Source organism: Coffea eugenioides, chromosome 9, assembly GCF_003713205.1.
Source record: "Coffea eugenioides isolate CCC68of chromosome 9, Ceug_1.0, whole genome shotgun sequence".
Lineage (NCBI taxonomy): Eukaryota > Viridiplantae > Streptophyta > Magnoliopsida > Gentianales > Rubiaceae > Coffea > Coffea eugenioides.
The window spans coordinates 6,202,742-6,223,839 of record NC_040043.1 but is presented as its reverse complement, the minus strand read 5'-3'; the positions used below and the strand labels follow the sequence as shown (position 1 = coordinate 6,223,839).

At 36.2% G+C, this 21,098-nt stretch overlaps 2 protein-coding genes across 2 annotated transcripts; both read left to right on the top strand.

Annotated features, from left to right (window-relative positions):
* The first annotated feature begins 3,432 nt into the window (after positions 1-3,432).
* Positions 3,433-13,839, top strand: LOC113783124 (type II inositol polyphosphate 5-phosphatase 15). The gene is made up of 11 exons (XM_027329170.1): positions 3,433-4,548; positions 6,694-6,949; positions 7,745-8,546; positions 8,647-8,771; positions 9,284-9,368; positions 10,403-10,568; positions 10,668-10,708; positions 10,856-11,123; positions 11,268-11,391; positions 11,735-12,095; positions 12,998-13,839. Exons 1-11 carry the CDS (start codon positions 3,519-3,521, stop codon positions 13,352-13,354), a joined length of 3,615 nt encoding a protein of 1,204 aa, XP_027184971.1. The 5' UTR covers positions 3,433-3,518; the 3' UTR covers positions 13,355-13,839.
* Positions 13,840-15,155: 1,316 nt separating this feature from the next.
* Positions 15,156-19,132, top strand: LOC113783388 (2-alkenal reductase (NADP(+)-dependent)). The gene is made up of 5 exons (XM_027329510.1): positions 15,156-15,493; positions 16,742-16,919; positions 17,622-17,788; positions 17,928-18,010; positions 18,448-19,132. Exons 1-5 carry the CDS (start codon positions 15,263-15,265, stop codon positions 18,824-18,826), a joined length of 1,038 nt encoding a protein of 345 aa, XP_027185311.1. The 5' UTR covers positions 15,156-15,262; the 3' UTR covers positions 18,827-19,132.
* The last annotated feature ends 1,966 nt before the right edge of the window (positions 19,133-21,098 follow it).

The window sequence follows — 21,098 nt, the reverse complement described above, 5'->3', positions numbered from 1 at the left end:
TTTAATAAATGAATCAAAATAAATCAATTCATTTATGCTCATCTAAAAAATAAATATAGGGATACTCAATTACTCATTCATGACTTACTTAAAATTCTACTCTTTTTTTTTTTTTGCATGTTATTTGACAAGAAGTGACGACATTTTCTTGATTGCAAAATTTTAATTATTAAAATTAATCAAACAAAATTCAATTATGGGTATACTGTTTCCAACTTACATCATATTTCAATTTTGAGGCAAATTTTGTCACACTGTGACTAACTTGGTTCCCTTGTCTTCTATCAAAAGTAAAACTATAATCCTTTGAAGCCCTCCTTCATTTAGATAGCTCCCATCTCCACATTGTGAACTTCCTTGCTTGGAAAGGGATTTTTCACCAAAAACTCTCTACGTTTTCTGTGAACAGATTTTTCAATTATTTTTTTATCTCACATATATCATATCGCTACAATACTGTAGTTTCTACAAAAACTCCGAAAAATTACAATCCAAACAGGCACCTTACTCTAGTATATATTAGTAATAAATTACTAATACATAATTGAATTTGGGTTGGATAAATCTAATTGGAAGAGTCGAAACAAAAATCTTTAAGAGCAACAACTCCTACAAGATAGTGACGGCTATCCATCGGCAAGATTCTAACTAGTAGTTACAAAAGCTGTACCAGGCTTGAAATATACGCAAATTTTAGTACTCAACAATTCATGGATCGTTCTCTATTCTTGCAATGGGAACGTTGCTTTGTTTATACTACAGAATAAAGTGATACTATTAATCTTATTAATAAAGCAAGGGTCCATCAAGCAAGTACTCCATGAATACTTGTCAATGAGTTTTTCTAACAGATACCGTTGATGATTCGTTAATATACTTAAAATTAATTTTATTTATCCTCCCTTATATTTATTTATTATTTCTAATTAATCTTATATTTTAAAAAATATATGATACCTGAAATATATCTTAACACGTGTCCAATGAGCACCCGTTAGACAAACAAAAAATAGATCTCATCCTAATTATTATAATTAAGTGACATACCAAACACTTTTTTTTTTTTTAGTGCCCATCACTTTTTACCCCCACCTTTGAGAACCTATTTACCCAAAATTAAATCAATAGCACATTTAAGAGTTGTGAAGAATTTAAAGATAACATAAAGTATAAATCACAAACAACCAATTGTAGAGTTTACACCTTAGTTTTTTTTTTCCACTTAGGGGTATCCCAACTGTTGGGTTTGGGTTTTATTGCCACACCAACCTTTTGACCAGACAACCAATTGTAGAGTTTACGCCCTTTTTTTTTTTTTTTTTTTACTTAGGAGTATTTTAACTTTTTTATTAGACTAATCCTCTAAGATTGTGTAAATCTTTACCTAAAAAATACACAGCGAGATAATACATGAAAGTCGATCACGGGACCTACTGATCACGGGACCTATTAATAACTACCAAGCTACGATATATCAGCCGGACTACTCACGGGGCGTTTATGCCTTAATTATTCTCCATTAAAGTTGCTCGTCAAGTTCCCTTTCTTTCTTTCTTGGTGGGGATGCGGGTGAAATTGAAGTGGAACTACCAGTCCACATTAAAGAGGATATTTGATTGGTGGACTGTTTGGACAAGTTAAAATGAAATGAGGTAATAAGACAGACAAGTCAAAAAAATTGGGGGATGTACAGAAGAACTTCTGAACCTGTGATGATAATTCTTCATCCGATATTGGGCGAAAAATAAAACCAACTCCCTCTAAAGTAGTTGACTATTACTTTAATTGTAGGGGTGAGAGGTCAGGGGTGAGGGGTTCAAACTTGTCTTTAATTAATGTGCCTCAATATGAGATTTATTCTAAATCCATACAAGTGTGTGGTGCACCCGTCTGGTCTGATGATAGGTCAGTCTTCGTCAGGTTCCCCCGTTTTTTTTTACGACAAAAAAAAGAAGATATTGGACAAAAAATAAAGAGAAAAAGGTTTAATGGTGTGAATCTTCACATTTGTGCAAAACAATTGCATTTCGCTTAAGTGTCATTGGATGTGTTTCCAAATGGAGGCAAAATGTGCTTCTTTGACTAATTCCTGTCAATGCACACATTTTGGACTTTGTTTGGATGCTGCTAACACCTCTTCTATTCTACCAAATAGAAGTCCATCTTTTACTTGACAACAACTTTGAAAGAAGCTACAATTTAGTACTCATCTATAAAATAGATTTTTCATCTAATAAATTTTAACAATCTTTAATACTACTATAACTTAAATCAGCAATAATAATTAGTTTTATTTATAGATTCTGATTATAAATAATCAAATTTTCTAATATTCTCATTTGCTTTTGTATTCAGATTATATATTTTTTTAATAGACAAAAAAAATTAAAATTCATAATCAAGCAAAGAGTAACTTTTGCGTATTCTAATTATTTACCATAATCACTTTCTATAATTAAATTTTATAAAATCTAAAACAAACAAGAACACGGCCTATATATTACTATCAATTATCATTCGAAGAACTCAAGCAAAGAAGTGCTTTGCAAATAACATTACCCAAAAATGATTTTAGGGGTGTTCAAAATGATCAAAAGATCCAAAAATCCTTACCTTATGATTCACATTGATCCATTTTTTTGCGAATATCCCACTCGCCAAACTATATGTGGATCAAATACAAATCACAATTTTTGTGATCCCTATATATCTGATTTGATCTGATTATTTTTTTAAAAATTTTTAATTTATTTTGTACTAAAATTATTTATTTATTTATTTTTCATTCCTATGTCTAAATTCTCATTCAATGATAGCTGTTCTAGATGTGGTGCTAAGTTTCTATGTGTGTGTGTATTGTCATAGAAATTGTCAGCAAATTTTTTAATTTTATTTTTAAAAATTGGTTTACAATCCCTTTGTAAAAAGGAAAAAGAATAATAACAATGTTTTGCATTTTTCTTATACTGTCACTGTATATATTGACGAGATGGCCCAGATGGAATGAAAATCACATCATTTAAATTTAAATTTGACATGCATTCTCATCTTCTTTTTTTTTCCCAGAGACGGCAATAAGCACACACACCTAATTAAATTAGAAACACTCGGGAAGTCATCGCCAAATTAAGTCAGAGACTAATCTAAGGGGAACCCATAAACCAACACCATCCAGCCAATTGGTGACAGGAGGTGCGGTTGAGGACCTTAAACCCATCTATTAATATTAATGTATATTCTTTTAAAGTCCACACTTATTAAAAAAAATATATATTACGTAGACGGCGGAGGTCGTTGACCAGCCTCCTTTGGCGCGACATTTGACCCTTCTCGCACAAAAATAAAGGCATAAATCCCATTATAGAAAACGCCCCCCAAAAAAAAAAAATTTATTTTGACAACAGCGGTCCATTTTTGTATTTATCTTTTTTTTTCTGTGACGGCGAAACCCGAAGTTCCCGCTGTTACCATCCATTTCGGCCTCCAAAACGCCATTTCTCTAGATTTTAATTTTAGCGATGGACGGTCGGATCAAAGACGAAGACGGTGACGACTTAAACCCTTTCTTCACCACCAGTCCTCCTAGACCCACTGCCCAATCGCCTCCTCACTCATCCTTCTCGCAGAACTTTCCCTTTTCACCTCCCGATCACTTCCCCCAATACGGCGACGTCTTCACTGCTCCGCCGACCACCACTACTGCTAATTCCGACAGACTCATCCCCGTTGACGATGACGATGATGATCAGCCGACCTCCGCTTCCACTTCCCAAAATTACCAATGTGCCCCGAAGATATTTGACCGCTTTGACGACTCCTCCACTTCGTCCGACGACAATGACGAATTCTACTGCTCCGACGCCCAGCACGAAGCCGTCCGGAAGCGGCTCGATTACATGATGGACTACCTCGACCGGAAGCTCTCCATGTCCGCGGATCATCCTGCTGACGTCGGCAAGGTGGGTCAGTCTCAGAGTCCTGATCAGAGTCAGAGTCAGAGACATCCTCAGACTCGGCAGCCGCTCCCGGAGTTTATTGCCATGGGCGGTGGGACGGGGATATTCAAGCTTCCGGTGAGGTCTGCTGTGAATCCGGTCCGGCCCCCGAGCTTGGAGGTGCGTCCGCATCCGTTGAGGGAGAAGCAAATTGGGAGGTTTTTGAGGAATATTACGTGTATTGATGACGGGAGGCAAATGTGGGCTGGGTCGGAGTGCGGGATTCGGGCTTGGGATTTGGGGAATGTATATGGAGCTGGGGTGGCGAAAGGAGAGGTGGAGGAGGAGTTCGACGTCGATGAGGAATGGGGTGAACTTGAGGGGCTTGTGGAGGAGGATGCGGCGCCCTATGTTGAGTCTGTAAGGACGGTGGGAGCGCTGTGTGTTGTGGGAGATGATGGGAATAGATTGGTATGGAGTGGGCATAAAGATGGAAAAATTAGGTGTTGGAAAATGGATGGTATCAATAACAACAGTAGAGGTCGGTTTAAAGAAGGACTTTCTTGGCAGGCTCATCGTGGTCCGGTGCTTTCGATGGTCACGACTTCTCATGGTAAACTTGGGATCATGATTGTTATATTTGAAATTTTGCTATTTTTGGGTAATTGTAATTGGATTATATGAATGCTCGAGAATGTATTGGCTTAGATGTTTTGGCTCTTTACACATTTTAGTAGGGACATTGAGAGCTTGAAATTAATTGGTCTCATTTTGTACATTTGACTATTATTTGATAGAGAGTAATTAATCTTTAATATTGCAATTTGCAAACCTTTTTCTGTCTATGGTTTTAAAGATAGAGTCATGGAAATGGAAGAAATCAATAAACTTTGTAGGTAATCTTGAAGAGAAAGAGTCATGGAAATGGTAGGAATTAAGAAACAACTGTCTCCTTACCGCTCCCTCCCTCCTGAAGCACCCATAAAAAGAAAAAATTCAGTCGATAGAGGTTTCATGTAGAAACTTAACAGACTTTTGGACTTCCATTCTACCAGAAAAGGATGCGCTTTCGCTAGTAACTGCTTATATCCTGTGTCATAGCCCCTTGAGTTATGTGTTTGCCTCTGTTTACTTGTGTATTTGTAATCCAACACCGTTTTGGCTTTGCCTGACTTTGACATTTGCTTGCTAGGATTTGTACATAAAAGACCATATCAGACCACCAATGCTTCAAGCTCTTAAGAAGGAAAGGAGCATATAATCTTTTGGATTCTAGTTTATTGAAGGCACACAATTGGTTTTGTAAAATTATCCAAAGAAAAAATTATTCTTGAAATAAGCCCACATTCACGCACTGGATTTATACCAGTCGTTGGCACACATAAATGAGCATGATCACCTATTTGTCATGCTTTCAATGATCTGCTTCTTCCTAATGGTGATGTGAGATTAGCTAACACTTGGATCTGTCATATGGTTAGTATATAACTCGTGCTGGGTACATACTCCATAAATGTGCTTATAAGAGGGATTGGTTGGGTGGGTGGGTAGTTTACCAAATTACTTTAGAAATTATGAGTTTGTTTGGACAGGAGTTTATTTGAGATAATTACTGTAGCACTTTTTGTGTTGTGATGTATATGAGCTAAAAAGGTGATTGGGAAGATAAAAAGGTGATTGGAATTTGTGAAGTAAATTATTTTATCTGAAATCATCTCAATCCAAACAAACCCTATATGTTTTACCCAATGGTTTAATAAAAAATACTGACATTTCTTTTGATTTTGAATGGTAGTTGTGGAGATCAGGAAATATGATATCACACCAAAACTTTGCCTTGTGCTTTACATGTTGTAAGATTAAGTTAATTACATTGAACTTATTGTATGAAAGAGTGCATATGTTGGATGCAAATTTAACTCGGAGTCATGAAACTAGGATGTTTTCTTGCAATCCCATGATCTTCTTTGTTTTGTGTTGTCATGTTGTTAATCTTATATGTACTCAAATATAATTGGTAAACAAAATGTTTTACCTTGCCCCAGCATGGAGAGTTGCTGAGAATTTTTGGCCAGTATAAAAGCAAAATGCTTTCAAGGAATCATCCTCTTTGTTGATGGTTGTACCATACTTAAGGGGGTTTAGGAATAAGAGATTCTAAACTTCTAATTTGGGCATGGATCAAACATGAAAATCTGCTTGTCCTTTGTTGTACTGACCTCTATGTCTGTACTCTTGCTAGTGTTTCTGGCCTCTAGCTCATATTCTGTATGTGCATTTGGTTTTAATGAAGACCAACATAGGGGGGCGGGGGTGTCAGACAAGCTGCAATATTAGGACACAATCTGCCAGAGGTATCTGAAACTATTTTGAACAAAGGACTAAAATGCTACAATCCAGCCTCAATATCCTGACAATGGATGTGTTTGATACACTTTAGGCCTTAAATTGTGTGTTGTCCCTACCTCTTATGGTATATGACATGTGATTGGGCAGTTGATTGTACTTTCTTTACCCGTTTGAATTCATGACGCCAGGGCACTTTACTACTTGTGGAAGACAAATTTTTTCCCCTTCTTGTTGCTATGTATTCTGCTTAAACTGCAATTGTCAAGCATGTGAACTTGAATTTGCTTTGTTCTGGTATAGGTTGGGTACTGAAATTTGATTATAGAATTTGACAGATTTCTCATTGCACCATTATAATTAGGCATACTGGTCATTCTGTGCTAATTTTCTTAGTTTTACTTTCATCTAGGGGATCTGTGGTCAGGGTCTGAAGGTGGTGTGATTAAGACTTGGCCTTGGGAAGCTATTGAAAAGTCACTTTCTCTAACATCAGAGGAAAGGCATATGGCTTCTTTATTGGTAGAGAGGTCATATATTGACCTGAGGAGCCAAGCCACCTTGAATGGTAGCTGCAATAGCATATTTACCACTGATATAAAGTTTATGTTGTCTGACCATTGCAGAGCAAAAGTGTGGACTGCTGGGTATCTTTCATTTGCGATTTGGTTAGTTTTCACTTTTTCCCTATCTGGATCAACTGCCCGTTTTAACATAATTCAGTTATTTATCCCTTTTCTGCATCATGTATTATGTTAATGAGCTGTTTCATGAGACCTTACATATCAATTTATAAGCAACTGCTTATTTGGACAGCAAATTATATGCATTTGATATTTCTATATTCTTGTGTTTGCATGTCATGCTGGCGATACTATTGATGATAGGTCGATGCTTCGGGTTCTTCAATTTCTATGACAGCTTTTTCATTTATTTGGATTTAAACCATAGTTTCCTATAATGAGTGTATGAAGTTGAACTACTGTCTTACCCAAAAGTTGAAGTTGTTGCTGTGGAGTGTTTTTTAATGTAGGCTTTAACCTATTTCTGGATGATGATTATAACTTTTTTCAGCATGCATGAAATGTGCAAACTTGTAATTGGGGAATGATGGCTAGAATTAAACGAGGTCTTTTGCTTGCTTTCATATGATACTGAGTTAGAACCTAGTCTTAAAGAGTTTAGTTTGTTGTAAATTCTTCCTTTCATTTTTCTTACTGTTCTCATGTTCAAATTTGCTGCAAGTTATAATTGACCTTCTTTCTAACTGATATTGTTATTTGTGGTGGACCAAGATGCTGTTTAAGTCATTTTTTCTTTACTATTTTTCTGTCTGGTGTCTACTATCTTCTTATAGTTGTCTTGTAATCTTCATGTGATTTGCTTTATCATCAGTGTACAAGAAGTGTTGTCTTGTAATGTTGTTACAAATTTGCTTCATCATCAATGTTATGGTTTTGCAGGGATTCTCGAACTAGGGAATTACTGAAAGTGTTCAATATAGATGGTCAGATTGACAACATGTCAGGTATACAAGATCAGATGATGGAGGAGGAGATTAGGTTGAGGTTTGTTTCTGGTTTAAAGAAGGAGAAGCCACAAAGTAACTTAAATTTCTTTCAGCGATCACGTAACGCTATTCTAGGAGCAGCTGACGCTGTTCGTCGAGCTGCAGTAAAAGGAGCTTTTGGAGAGGATAATAGAAGAACTGAAGCATTAGTTGCAACTATTGATGGAATGATTTGGACTGGATGCACTAATGGATTACTTGTGCAGTGGGATGGAAATGGAAATCGTCTGCAAGATTTCCAGTATCACTCGTATTCTATTCTGTCCCTTTGTACATTTGGGTCACGTATATGGGTAGGTTATTGCAGTGGTACTATCCAGGTAGTAGATCTCAGTGGCAATCTGTTGGGAGGCTGGACAGCTCATAGAAGTCCAGTGATAGATTTGGCTGTTGGAGCTGGTTACGTTTTCACCTTGGCTAATCATGGTGGTATACGTGGATGGAGTATTACATCTCCAGGGCCACTGGATAGTATATTGTCTTCAGAGTTATCTGGGAGGGATTTTCTCTATACCAGAATGGAGAACTTAAAAATATTGGCTGGTACATGGAATGTTGGACAAGGAAGAGCTGCTTATGATTCACTTATCTCCTGGATAGGTTCAGCATCTGTAGACTGTGACATTGTAGTCCTTGGATTGCAGGAAGTGGAAATGGGTGCTGGTTTTCTTGCAATGTCTGCTGCTAAAGAAACTGTAAGGCACCTTACGTGCTGACTAGTTTCTTTTCTAGAATCAATTTGAATATATATCTTTATGGGGATTTTGTGTAACTTGTATTGGTATCGTAATGCAGGTAGGGCTTGAGGGAAGTTCTGTTGGACAATGGTGGCTAGAAATGATAGGAAAAACCTTGGATGAAGGATCAACATTTGTGGGAGTTGGTTCCAGGCAGCTTGCAGGCTTGCTTATTTCTGTCTGGTAAGTATACTTGTAGATCTTATTGCTTTTTATTTTTATGGTGTGGAAGTCTCTGTCTGTTGGTTATTGCTATTGCATACTCTCCTCTTGAACTTGAATTGTGGTTTTTGAGTGCTTGGGTTGAGGTGTTCTTCCATCACGCTGCATATGATGGGAACATTACTCTCAACTCTTGGTTGAGAGAAATTATGTCATCTTGGACTGATTATGTGACATTAGATAGGTTATACAGTTGTGACAGAGAAGATGTCTTCTTTTCCTATTGATATCGTTTTTCTCTTGTAGTTTGTTTTGTCTGTCTATATAATCAACTGAATATGCAGTGTGTCGTGCAAGAATGTAAAAAATTTAGTTCTTGGAATGTGCTTATGTTTACCCCCCTCTCTCTCTCTCAATGAAAATTTTTTTCCTGGTTTTCCGAAGGTCCCTATTGTGTTTCTTCTTTTTGATGTTGTTGTTTGCTTGATTCTCTTGCCTAGCTTATTGCATATAATGAATAAATTATGTTTCAGGATCAGAAACAGCATTAGAAGTCATGTAGGAGATGTTGATGTTGCAGCGGTTCCTTGTGGTTGGGGCCGTGCTATTGGGAACAAGGTATAGTTGTTTTTGTCCCTTCTACTGGTATATCCACCAGGCAAAGGGTGAACAATTTGATTCCATACTGATCTATGATAATAAGCTGGCCAATCAGGAAGAGGTCATGAGCACTTAATGGGATCTATAGTATCAGCCTGATTCTTAATATTTAGATGGTTTCTGAAGCTTGCCACTTCATTTTTCTTTTGCTGTTGGTTATAGTTGATGGCTTGCATATGCCAATATGTTGGCAAATTTACCTTAGGCACTGTTTGGATTGAAGAAATGGGAGGGAAAAGAAAGGAGAGGAATTGGAGGGATTTAGTTTTTGTTGGTTGGTTTGATTTTTGAAGTGTGAAAGGAAAGGGTTGGGAGGGAAAGGGAGGGAGAGGGTCTAGTTATTTTGTTGAGTTATAGTTTCCGCCCAAAAGTGGGTGGAAACAGAGGGAAATGAAACTAATTTATTGAAATAATGTAAATTTTTTTAAAAGATCAATTTTTCTTATCCTTTCTAGTAAATTAACACTTGATCTTTTCCTTTCCTTTCTTCTCCTTCCTCAATCCAAACAAAAATTCAGTATTTTGTTTTTTTTTTCCTTCCATACTTAATCCAAACAAGATGGATGGAAATCACTTTCCTCAACTCTCCTTTCCTTTTTTTTTCCATTGGTATCCTTTCCTTTCATTTCCCTTCCTTTCCTTCAATCCAAACAGTGCCTTAGTGTCCCGTAGGGACTAATCGACAATGTGTATTATGAAAAAGTGCAAGCCACCTATTGCACCTTTATGTATATAATGATTTGTTAGATAGTTCGTCTATATTTCATAGGGAATGCCAAAGTAAGAAGTCTAGCAATGAATGCTTGGGATATTTCCATTGAACTTGTATTACATGCTTTTGATCTAACGGGCATGTTTTCCCTTTTTCCTTTAGGATAACTTCGTAGGGAAATATTAATTCTGGAAGAAGAAACTCATGGGTCTAACCTTTCATTTTCTGAGGAGTCTGTTTATTTTTCTGCTTCTTAGTTTGGTGCTTTATCTCTGTACAGGGAGCTGTTGGTTTGAGGATGAGGGTGTACGGTCGGATTTTTTGCTTTGTGAATTGCCACTTTGCTGCGCACTTAGAGGCTGTCAGTCGTCGTAATGCCGATTTTGATTATGTATATCGAACCATGGTTTTTAGTCGACCATCTGGTTCCTTGAATACTGCAGCTGGTATGATTATCACCTGTTATTCTCTTGCTTGCTCGCATACTCGATATACTTGTTTTGGCTTCGTTATTGCTTATGCTTGCCCTTGGTCTCGTGTTGCAGCTGGTGTCTCAACTGCAGTTCAAGTTGTTCGCAATGCTAATGTATGTGTATGTTAACTTTTTAGTTGACCATCCTCAGAGTGTCTTTCTAAATTATATCCTTTTTATTTGACTGATGCAGTCTCATGTCTTTAAGTAACTTCCCATTGGTAAGCTTAAGGAAAAGTAAAAATCCTCTATACCTGGCAGGTTACGGGTATATACTCTGTTGAGGGGATGCTCGAGCTATCTGAGGCCGACATGGTTGTTTTTCTGGGTGACTTGAATTATAGGCTTGATGGTATATCTTATGATGAAGCAAGGGATTTTATTTCCCAAAGATGCTTTGACTGGCTTAGAGAGAAGGATCAGTTGCGAGCAGAAATGAAAGCTGGCAATGTTTTCCAGGGGATGCGGGAAGCTGTTATCAAATTTCCTCCTACATATAAATTTGAGAGGCATCAGGCTGGTTTATCAGGTAGCTTTTAGTAGAGATGTTAGCTTAGAGCAGCAGCCTGGCTGCATTTTTTTAACTTGAATGCTCCCTGGTACCTTGTGAGAAATTTTAAATGCTTTTTGAATGGTCAGAATGAAGTTTATCTGGATCTTATTCCTTTTTAAGGTTATGATTCTGGTGAAAAGAAACGCGTTCCTGCCTGGTGTGACAGAATTATGTACCGTGACAGTCGTTCAGCTCCAGTGTCTCCTTGCAGCTTAGAATGTCCTGTAGTCTCATCTGTTTTGCAGTAAGTTTTCTGGAAGCATGTGTCTTTGGTATATGTATGCTGAACTTCCTGAATAACTAATATTTGACCGCTTATTAAACCCATGGTGTCCTTTGGAGTGAAACAAGATGTCACCTCATACACAAGTTTCACGGTTTGTGTCTGGTGTTAGTTTTTTTCAACTTTTATGTTGATCACCTTGTTTTTTTTTCGTTTAGCATACTTCTGTGGGTTTACTGTACATGCTTCTCTCTCTCTCTCTCTCTCTCTGATGCGTGTATGTGACATGCAGAAGGCTCTGTATCCGAATGTCTTCATTGTATTTATCTGCTTGGAATTTACAGAGTTTTCTTCATTTGTCTAGGTATGAAGCTTGCATGGATGTTACAGACAGTGATCACAAGCCTGTCCGTTGCATATTCAGTGTGGAGATTGCTCGAGTTGATGAGTCTTTGAGGCGACAAGAGTTTGGAGAAATCATTGAATCCAATGGGAAAATCAAGCAATTGCGAGAAGAGCTATGTAGAATTCCAGAAGCAATTATGAGTACAAACAACATAATCCTTCAGAACCAGGATGTATCTATCTTGCGTATAACAAATAAATCTGGAAGGACGAAAGCTCTTTTTGAAATAATATGTGAAGGTCAGTCCACCATTAAGGATGATGGACAGGCTTCCGATCATCGTCCTAGAGGTTCTTTTGGTTTCCCTCAGTGGCTTGAGGTAATTTCCTGTTAATATTATTGTTACCATTATTATTATTGCTACTAATACTATTACTATGATTATTAGTATAATGGTTACTAATATTATTTATCATTCCTATTGTTTTAGTATTATTTTTACTATTACTATTGCTCATATATTTAAGTGTCTTCAAGGAAATCATCTCTATTTTTTATGCTAAACCTTTTTGTGGTTGCAGTGATGGTCTCATTATTCTTTAGACTAGGTAGGGAAATTATCAGGCACTCATAAAACAATTTTCCACTTATCATGATTTTTCCAAGACTCGCTTCTTTGTTTCAGTACAAATATGCTAATCGGTAGTGTGGTTTTTACTTTGATTCTCTCAGCATGTTATGCTTTTCGTATGTGCTTGACATCTCTTCAACATAATCCATGTGTCATTTAGGCTTATTGTCCTTGGTAGCCTGCCTTTCAGGGTATAAAGTTTGGGGCTCTGGCCCTTATAGAATAAAGATGATGTTACTGCATTATGTTTATCACAGTAATTGATTTCAGATATTTTAGGGCTGTGATTAGCGCAGTTGAAAATTACAAGGCTAAGATCCTTGAGCTTGTGATTTGCGGATGATGGTAGTTGCTGTATGCATTTAATGTCCTCCTTTGGCTGTCTATTGATTTTGAATTGTCAAGGTCCAACTTAGCCAGTGACTTATTGATTCTGAATTTTTTTAAATTATTTTCCATTTTATAAGTTGCATATTCTCCTTTCTAAATGACCAAATTTCAATGGAATCTGATTGAAAGGAAGTGTGCTATTTTTTTGGTCATGGAAATTGTCAAGTTGTAGCTGTATTTCTCATAGCTACAGTTTTTTAATATCACAAAATTTCATGCCTGCTGGAAAAGTAATTAGTTTGCATTTTATGTTTAACCAGGTCACTCCAGCTGCTGGCATAATCAAACCTGATCATATTGCTGAGATTTCAGTCCATCATGAAGAATATCAGACACTGGAAGAGTTTGTTGATGGTACCCCACAGAATTCGTGGTGTGAAGATGCTAGGGATAAGGAAGTAATATTGGTAGTAAAGGTGCGCGGCAGCTTGTCAGCTGAGGCCAAAAGTCACCGAATTCGTGTGAGACACAGCTTTTCAGGCAAGCCTAGGCGTATGAATCAGAGAATAAATAATCCTAATCCTCCCCCATCCAATGTCCTTTATCGATCTGAATTCCAGCGCCTTAGTGGCACCTCTGATGTCGTTGACCAACTAAGGAATCTGCACAGTCCTTGAATGTGTAAGGCCATTCTAGTAAACCAAAAGTGCTGGTTGGTCTCTGCTCGTTCAAACCAATTTTGTCATATTCTTCTCATGTACATACCTGCAGATATGGACATGGGGACGCTCCATTCTCCTGCAGCATTGATCTCCTTGAGCATATTTTCATAACTAGAGTCAATCTGAAAATACATCTACCTTGTGAATTTTTGCCCTCCAATTTTTGGACCTTCCCGTCTGTCCATAGAATACCAAAATCCAGTGTGTCTCGAAGCTGTACCTTGTTAGTATATGACTGACTTGTTTGCTCTTTTGAAATGCCTAGTTTGATACCTAGTTTTCTAGTACATCTGCAGAGAAAGTGAGGGCTCGAGAAGTGTTTTTAGTTGTTTCCAGCTCTCTGTATTGCCTTTCATTTTTTTCTTTTTTCTTTTTGGTCCACAAAATATGTGACTTCTTAGTTGAAGCTGTATTGTAATCACAATTGTTTTGTCTGATAATATGTGACCAGGAAAGGTCGCCAGCATAGAAATTTTGGGTCGGATCATCTTTTGTAAAGAATGCTAATAATTTTTGTCAGACTTGAGTAATAACTTATGCTTTTTTTTTAAAAAAAAATTTTGCTTTTCTTCATGTAATTCAAACTGCATTCTTATTTGTTTTTTCCTTTTTAAACCTGGAGCAGGAACATCATGAATTCTACCTAGCTCCATACACTAGTTTCCATCTTTTCAATATGACAACTTGCTCAAAGATTTTCTTGTGTACGCCCTATAGAAATGAAATGTTTTCATTTTGTTGATGAACGATGGGAAAAATGGGTTGGACCTGACTTTTCTAGCCATCATTTAAGGATGATCTGAATATTTTGACGTACCTCACATTTTGCTAAATTTAAGAACATAAACTTGGATAAAATTGCTTTTTCTTGCTTGTTCATTTTGAGATAATACAATATGCTGGCTAAATTAGCATTCTCGTGGATTTATACAAAAAAAAAAAAAAAAATTCATTTTGACTTCTACACTTTCGATGAGGATACATATTAAGAATTTTGAAACTCTTAGTAGCTCGATCAAAATATCTCTTCACTAACACATTGGGAAGAACAAAAGTCAAACAATTGAAATGGGAACCCATTCTTGAAAACTTTATGATTCGATCTAACAACAATAAAAATATAAAAATAAAAAGGCACAAAGGAAAACCAAAGATGTTGAAACAACATGATCACATAATTAACCAATTGGCCATCAGAGTAGAGACTGGTCCCTCCCTGGCGCGGCATCAGGGTCGAAACCCCCTTGACTGCGTTTTCTCTCCAGAATTTTCTAAAGTACTGATTAAAAATTATTTAACTCTCTTTGAATCTCTCAATGGATTAGATAGGTCCATCTTCCTCGTTTTTTACCTATCAAATATAAAAAATTAATCGTAACAATGTTGTACTAAAAAAAAAGAAAAGATGATTACATAATTAATAGCTTGTTGACATTGAGAATTAAGACAAAAGGTTAGCAATAAATAAATAAATAAGTAAAGGGGAAAAAACTTGGGCTTAAACGCAGGCCATCATTTAGATAGGCAAGCAAGGCAACGACCCCAAGTTCCCTGTCCAAGGAGTACAGGCTACAGACTGTCATTGCCCAACATTTTGTCCCAAGTCTCACTCTTTTAACGGACATAAAATTATTATTTTGGAGCTAAATTTTATCGATTTGATTTTATAAAAAATATAAAATTATTATTTTAAAAGTCAAGAACAGAAGAATTCATTTAACAAAATGCATGACAACTATTTCCCCTTTGTTTAAACTTTACAGCTTATGGATTGGCGCTTGCATTATTGCCTATAGAAACAACACCATAAACAACAAACTTCATACGCCATCCTTTATACCATCGATTTCTTGGGGTAAAAAAATGGTGGGGGAGATGGTGGAGAACAAGCAAGTCATATTCAAGGGATACATAGAAGGAGTTCCTAAGGAAACAGACATGGAATTGAAGGTTGGAAACATGATCAAGCTTGAAGCTCCAAAAGGGTCAGGTGCATTCTTGGTCAAGAATCTTTACCTGTCCTGTGATCCATACATGCGTGGCCGCATGCGGGACTTCCAAGGCTCTTACATCCCTCCTTTCAACCCTGGTTCAGTTAATTCCTACAACTGATATGCTTTTTACACGTTTTACTTTTTTTTCTTTTCTTAACTCCCGAATATAAGTATTAAGTAGTGCTATGCTTTGCTTGTTTAACTCGTATTGCAGTAATACTTTTGTTTCTTTTTGTTACTACTGATGCTTAGTTTAAGTTTCGTTAAGAATAATTGATGCAAACGTAGCCATTCTCTGATCGTGGAAGCCCTGTAATCTGGCTTTGCCCTTTAAAATGTTGCTGTAAATTGTGATTGTCTGCAGAGATAAAGTTGACTTGTTCTTAGGTATTAAGTATTATTTTTGAGAATATCCAGAACTAGGACTTTGTGTACTGAGAGATTTCTACACTTGAAGGTTGTTAGGCTCTCTGCTTGTGTCAAAATTCGTTTCTGTGCATAGGAAAATGCTAAATTCCTGATACACACTAGAGTAGTTGGATAGTGGTCTAATATGGTTGACTTTTTCCAGTTTAGGACTTGATCTGTACAATGATAATAAAAATCTTGTTGCAAAAGTCAATTCCTGTCCAAGAAATAGAAAAGAATTATCTGATTGTATTGAACAACTACAGTCCTTCAGATTTCCAATTATGCTGTCAATTTTTAGGTGTTGCTAAAACTTGAAAAGGCACAGAATCACAACATTACTCAATGTATATGGGATGATTATGCCCAAAGTTTAATGCTGTAGAACATTAGGGGTGACTGCAATCAACGTAGCTCCTCTGAAGATCATCAACAAAATTAGTTTTTTAATAACATCCAAAATGCCCTTAATGTCCCGATTCCTTTTCGCTTGGAAGCATATATCAACCATTCCAAAATATAAATTATGTGGAATTTCATTCTTACCATTTTTTTAATCACCTAAGAAAGACATTGATGTGGTATCTCAATCAAGTGACTATCAAAGTTGAAGTATGCATCTACATGTTGCTGCTTTTATTCTTCATTCTTCTATTTGCAGTCAAAGTTCTTCTGATCCGTAGCCTATTCTTGAGAAGTAGATATATACAATTATTTCTTCAGCAATCATAGGAATGTCCAACAGTCACATTCCATTGCTGAAATTAACGAGGTCACAGTAGTGCTAATGACATTCTGTTAGAATCTGGACATTGAAAAATAGCAAAGAGTCTGCAATACATATGGTGTCATCTGTTCATTATGTATTAATTTTGCATTTGATGTCAGCTTTAGTGTGTTGCCAACTCAGCAGTGCTAACTGCTCTTTCTTTGGTTGTAGGTTATTGAAGGATTTGGTGTGTCTGAAGTTTTAGATTCTGATAATCCAAACTTAAGGCCTGGTGACTTGGTCTCAGGACTTACAGGTTGGGAGGAGTACAGCTTAATTTACAAAACTGAGCAGTTGAGAAAAATAGAGCCGGATGATATTCCCTTTTCCTACCATGTTGGGCTCCTTGGTAGGTCCATCTCAGATCATTAATTGCCTAACCTGTGTTTCTCGCATGCATTTCAAAGCTTCCAGACATGTATAGACTTCCTTGATTGTGTTTGTAACTCGATCTGGATATAGTTAAACATGCTTTGTATACCATTAGTTGAACTTGTTTGAAATGGATGGTCTTTAGTATACCACTATTCCCGTATATTGTCCCATAGTCAATCTGGAATGATAATTTCAATTCCTCAGTCAAATTTCTCAATTGGACTTTTTGGGGATTAAGGTGAATGGAAAACCTCGTTTGAATTTGTCCTGTGCTAGATAGATGGTCATGTAATTTTAACAGTCACAAAGAATCCGGGATTTAATGGTATGGAATCATGGCTTGAAGATTCATAATTCCTGCTTGACCAGTTATAGCTAATGCATTCATTTGTAGTAATCTAGATAACTTAATTTCTGGATTGGAAGTATTAATCAACTGTGCTATAGCTTTGGGAGGGTTGTATATTCCTTGAACTTCTGCATAGATATTCAGTGAGACTTTAGTCCTGAACACGATGTGAGATCTTTTACATCTTTCCTAGTTTTATATTTCAACTCTTCCCAACAAAATAATTGTTTTCTTCCTTTTCCAGTATCCATGTAGCATAGTCTTTTAATATTTTATGTCAAAAACTGTAATACTTACAGCAGCTATGAAACTATAATTTGGGTTCAGGTATGCCAGGCTTTACTGCTTATGCTGGGTTCTACGAGGTTTGTGCTCCCAAAAAGGGGGACTATGTTTTTGTCTCTGCTGCCTCTGGGGCAGTTGGTCAGCTTGTTGGCCAACTTGCAAAGTTGCATGGCTGTTATGTAGTTGGGAGTGCTGGAACAAGTGAGAAAGTAAGTCTCTTGTTGTACCAAGATACCATTCTTTCAGATATTTATGTTTATTTTACTAGTGTATCATGTCAACAGTTCATCTACGTTGCTTAAAACTGTTGGCACCATTTCCATAGAAGCTGATTTTGCATACCATTAGGTTGATATTCTGAAAAATAAGCTTGGATTTGATGAGGCTTTTAACTACAAAGAGGAACAAGACCTTGATGCAGCTTTGAAAAGGTGAGTGGAAGTGTCAGTTAACAAGCGAATTAAGTCGCACTCTCACTTTTCAATATCTTACTCGGGGGAAAAGCCACAGCATATAGGTAAAGGCTTTGTTGCTTATTGCGTCTCCCAGTGAACTAGATTATTGTGCCTACTACATTAGTTTCATCATATGTTTAACTTCTCCTTCTGTAGTCCAATCTTGTCACAGTTCAATTGATGATTTTTGTGTCTCATTCTTATCAAAGCACCTATCCTTTCTTTGAACAAGTCAGTTTAAGTAGTATTTCTTCCCATGTCAAAATTTTCCAAACAAAATGTTTCAGATCAAACATCACATGCACTTCATTATTTTTATCTTGAAGCACCTTTTTTTACTTTTAATGATTTACCAATATTACACTGGTCAAATGTCTTAAACTAAAACCATATCCTTATACTCCACTGAGCAGATACTTTCCAGAAGGCATTGATATCTACTTTGATAATGTGGGTGGAGCCATGCTCGACGCTGCTCTTCTTAATATGAGAATTCATGGTCGGATTGCTGTCTGTGGGATGGTGTCTCAGCACAGCATTTCCAGCCCAGAAGGACAACATAATTTGCTTGCCCTGATATCAAGACGCATAAGAATGCAGGGTTTCTTGCAAAGTGATTACCTGCACCTATTTCCTCGTTTTCTGGAAAATGTCATCAGTCTCTACAAGGAAGGGAAGATCGTTTATATAGAGGATATGCATGAAGGACTAGAAAGTGGTCCTGCTGCTTTTGTTGGCTTGTTTTCTGGAAAAAATGTGGGCAAGCAGGTTATCAGAGTTGCCTATCACTAATACAAATCACTACCACTGCCCCTCCTAGAAAATTGAACGCTTTTTGGTCTGCAATTGGATTATGAAATAACAATTCTCAGTACTTTAACTGAGATGAAAGTTCTTGATCTTCTTTTGAAGACACTTGTCTTGTTTCTCTGGAACACTTGTACAAGTTACCTCAGGTTGAAGAAATGTTGGAAATGCTCCTATATGATGTATAGATGGATGGTCTTTTATGCTAAAAAGTAATGCATGCCTGGTATTCGGCAATGTGTATTATCTTTTTCAACTCGCATTGAATTTACAGCATCATTAACATCAAAAAAGGAGTTTGAGAATGAGTGTCATAACTTCTTCTTTTTGTTCTCTTTTTCTTTCTTGGTCTTCTTTCGTCCAAAGTTCATCAGGTCCTTTTAAGAGCTTCCCTCAAGTAAAGGGGCACTAAGCAATTAATTAGCCAAAACTAATGAAACCACAAAGAACTTGTCAAGGACATTGTTAGCTGCACAAACGCATCAGAAAGGACGATTGAACATAGTCACCCAAACCACAAAGTAGTATTCATATAAACCAATGTTTTCAGGACCGGACCGGCCGGTCCGACCGCGATGAAATGGAAACCCGGTCCGGTCCGACCATGCTACCGGTCCGGTCCAATGTCAAACCCGGATGGTAATGGAAACCCGCTACTAACCGCGTGAAACTCGGGTCTCCAAGCCAACAATAAGGTACGTTGCCACTACACCATAGCCCAAGGACAAGGTATTGTTGTGTAGAATTATACTTAACTAAAAAATAAAATCAGATTAAATAAAAAAACCCTAGCATTAAGAAAGTGCAGACGGCACATTTCATTTCAATTTCACTTCCTCCGTTTCTCACTCTCGGCTTCTCCAGTTCGCATCTTGATTTTTTTTTTAAATTTTTTCTTCATATTTCAAATACTCATATTTCTTTTTTTCATTTTTATTACAAAATCTCATCTTCTCATGGCTCTTTCTTTTTAATTTTCAACTCTCTCTCTCTCTCGCTATCCGCTTTTCTTTTGTCACTCCCTTTTTAATCAAACCTCTTTAATTTTAATTTATTAATGTTTTCTTCCATCTTTTAATTTTGTTTTTGTCCATTAAATTGAAAAAAGTTAAAAAGAATTATTTTTCTTTAACCCAAATTATTTAATGTCACAACCACTCACTTTTATCTCATTTTTTGTTTCTTATTAAGTTTACATTTCTATTTTCGATTCTCTTGACTTCCTTCGAACTCCAAATTTTCTTTTTAAAATTGCAATCTCTAAACCCCAAAGCATAAATTAAAATTTAAGTTCACAATGTCTAAATTCTCATAGACGCGAATTTTGCATAATTTCAAAATATTGTGATATTTTTGGGTTGGATTTAGATATAATTGAAATTGAAATGAAATTTATTTGTTTTAACTTATAATTTAAATTTTTTATTTTTAAAAATCCAAGTTATTAAAAAATAGTAAACTTTTCATCATATAAAGTATTAAATTAGTCCATTACATGTCTTATTTTGTGCATATATATATTTATATAAATTATTTTTAAAAAAATTTATTGAACCGGGGTTGAACCGGTCCGACTGGTTGAACCTCGACCCTTTCACTTCACCGGTTCAATTAACGGTCCGGTTTTAAAAACATTGATATAAACACGGTTGTAAAAGTTGTCCCAAATTATTATTATTTTTAGTTTTTAATAATTTGATCAAATAATAAATTCGTCATCTATTAATTTGCTTTCTAAATTCTTTTTAGCCGTGAAAGAATCAAATATTTAATTGCACTTATTTTCTGATATATTTCCTTCACTCATATATTGACTTGCCATCATCATTAATTAGAGTATATGTAATTGAATTACTAGATAAGATTCGACTGAAACTAATTATTAAGTTGTTATAATTTAGCTATTTTTAATATATTTAATTTTAACATTTGTCTTACAATTAGCATATTAAATTTTATAAAATAGTATTTTAAGTTCTTTTATAACAATTCTTGTTAAAAAAATATAAAATTATAAAACATAAAAAGTGCCTGTGCGAATGCACAAAAAAGAAACTTGTTCCGCAGTATTTTCCACTCTAATTCCTCACACACCTCATTCGCGCGTATTTTATTCACTTTTTCCTTGCATGTACGTTATTCATGTGTGCACGCCTTCCATCTTGAAATTCAACCACATTTATACTTTCACACGTGTTGAGCTGTCCTGCCATGACCAAAATTTAGATGAACCTGGTTTTCATAGATTCAATGGTTC

Excerpts from the sequence above, each read along its gene's own strand:
- LOC113783124 (XM_027329170.1), top strand. The coding sequence starts at position 3,519 with ATGGACGGTCGGATCAAAGACGAAGACGGTGACGACTTAAACCCTTTC. Across the intron at positions 8,547-8,646 it reads TGTCTGCTGCTAAAGAAACT|GTAGGGCTTGAGGGAAGTTC; the intron begins GTAAGGCACCTT and ends ATCGTAATGCAG. Across the intron at positions 10,569-10,667 it reads TTCCTTGAATACTGCAGCTG|CTGGTGTCTCAACTGCAGTT; the intron begins GTATGATTATCA and ends CTCGTGTTGCAG.
- LOC113783388 (XM_027329510.1), top strand. The coding sequence starts at position 15,263 with ATGGTGGGGGAGATGGTGGAGAACAAGCAAGTCATATTCAAGGGATAC. Across the intron at positions 15,494-16,741 it reads CTCCTTTCAACCCTGGTTCA|GTTATTGAAGGATTTGGTGT; the intron begins GTTAATTCCTAC and ends CTTTGGTTGTAG. Across the intron at positions 18,011-18,447 it reads CTTGATGCAGCTTTGAAAAG|ATACTTTCCAGAAGGCATTG; the intron begins GTGAGTGGAAGT and ends TCCACTGAGCAG.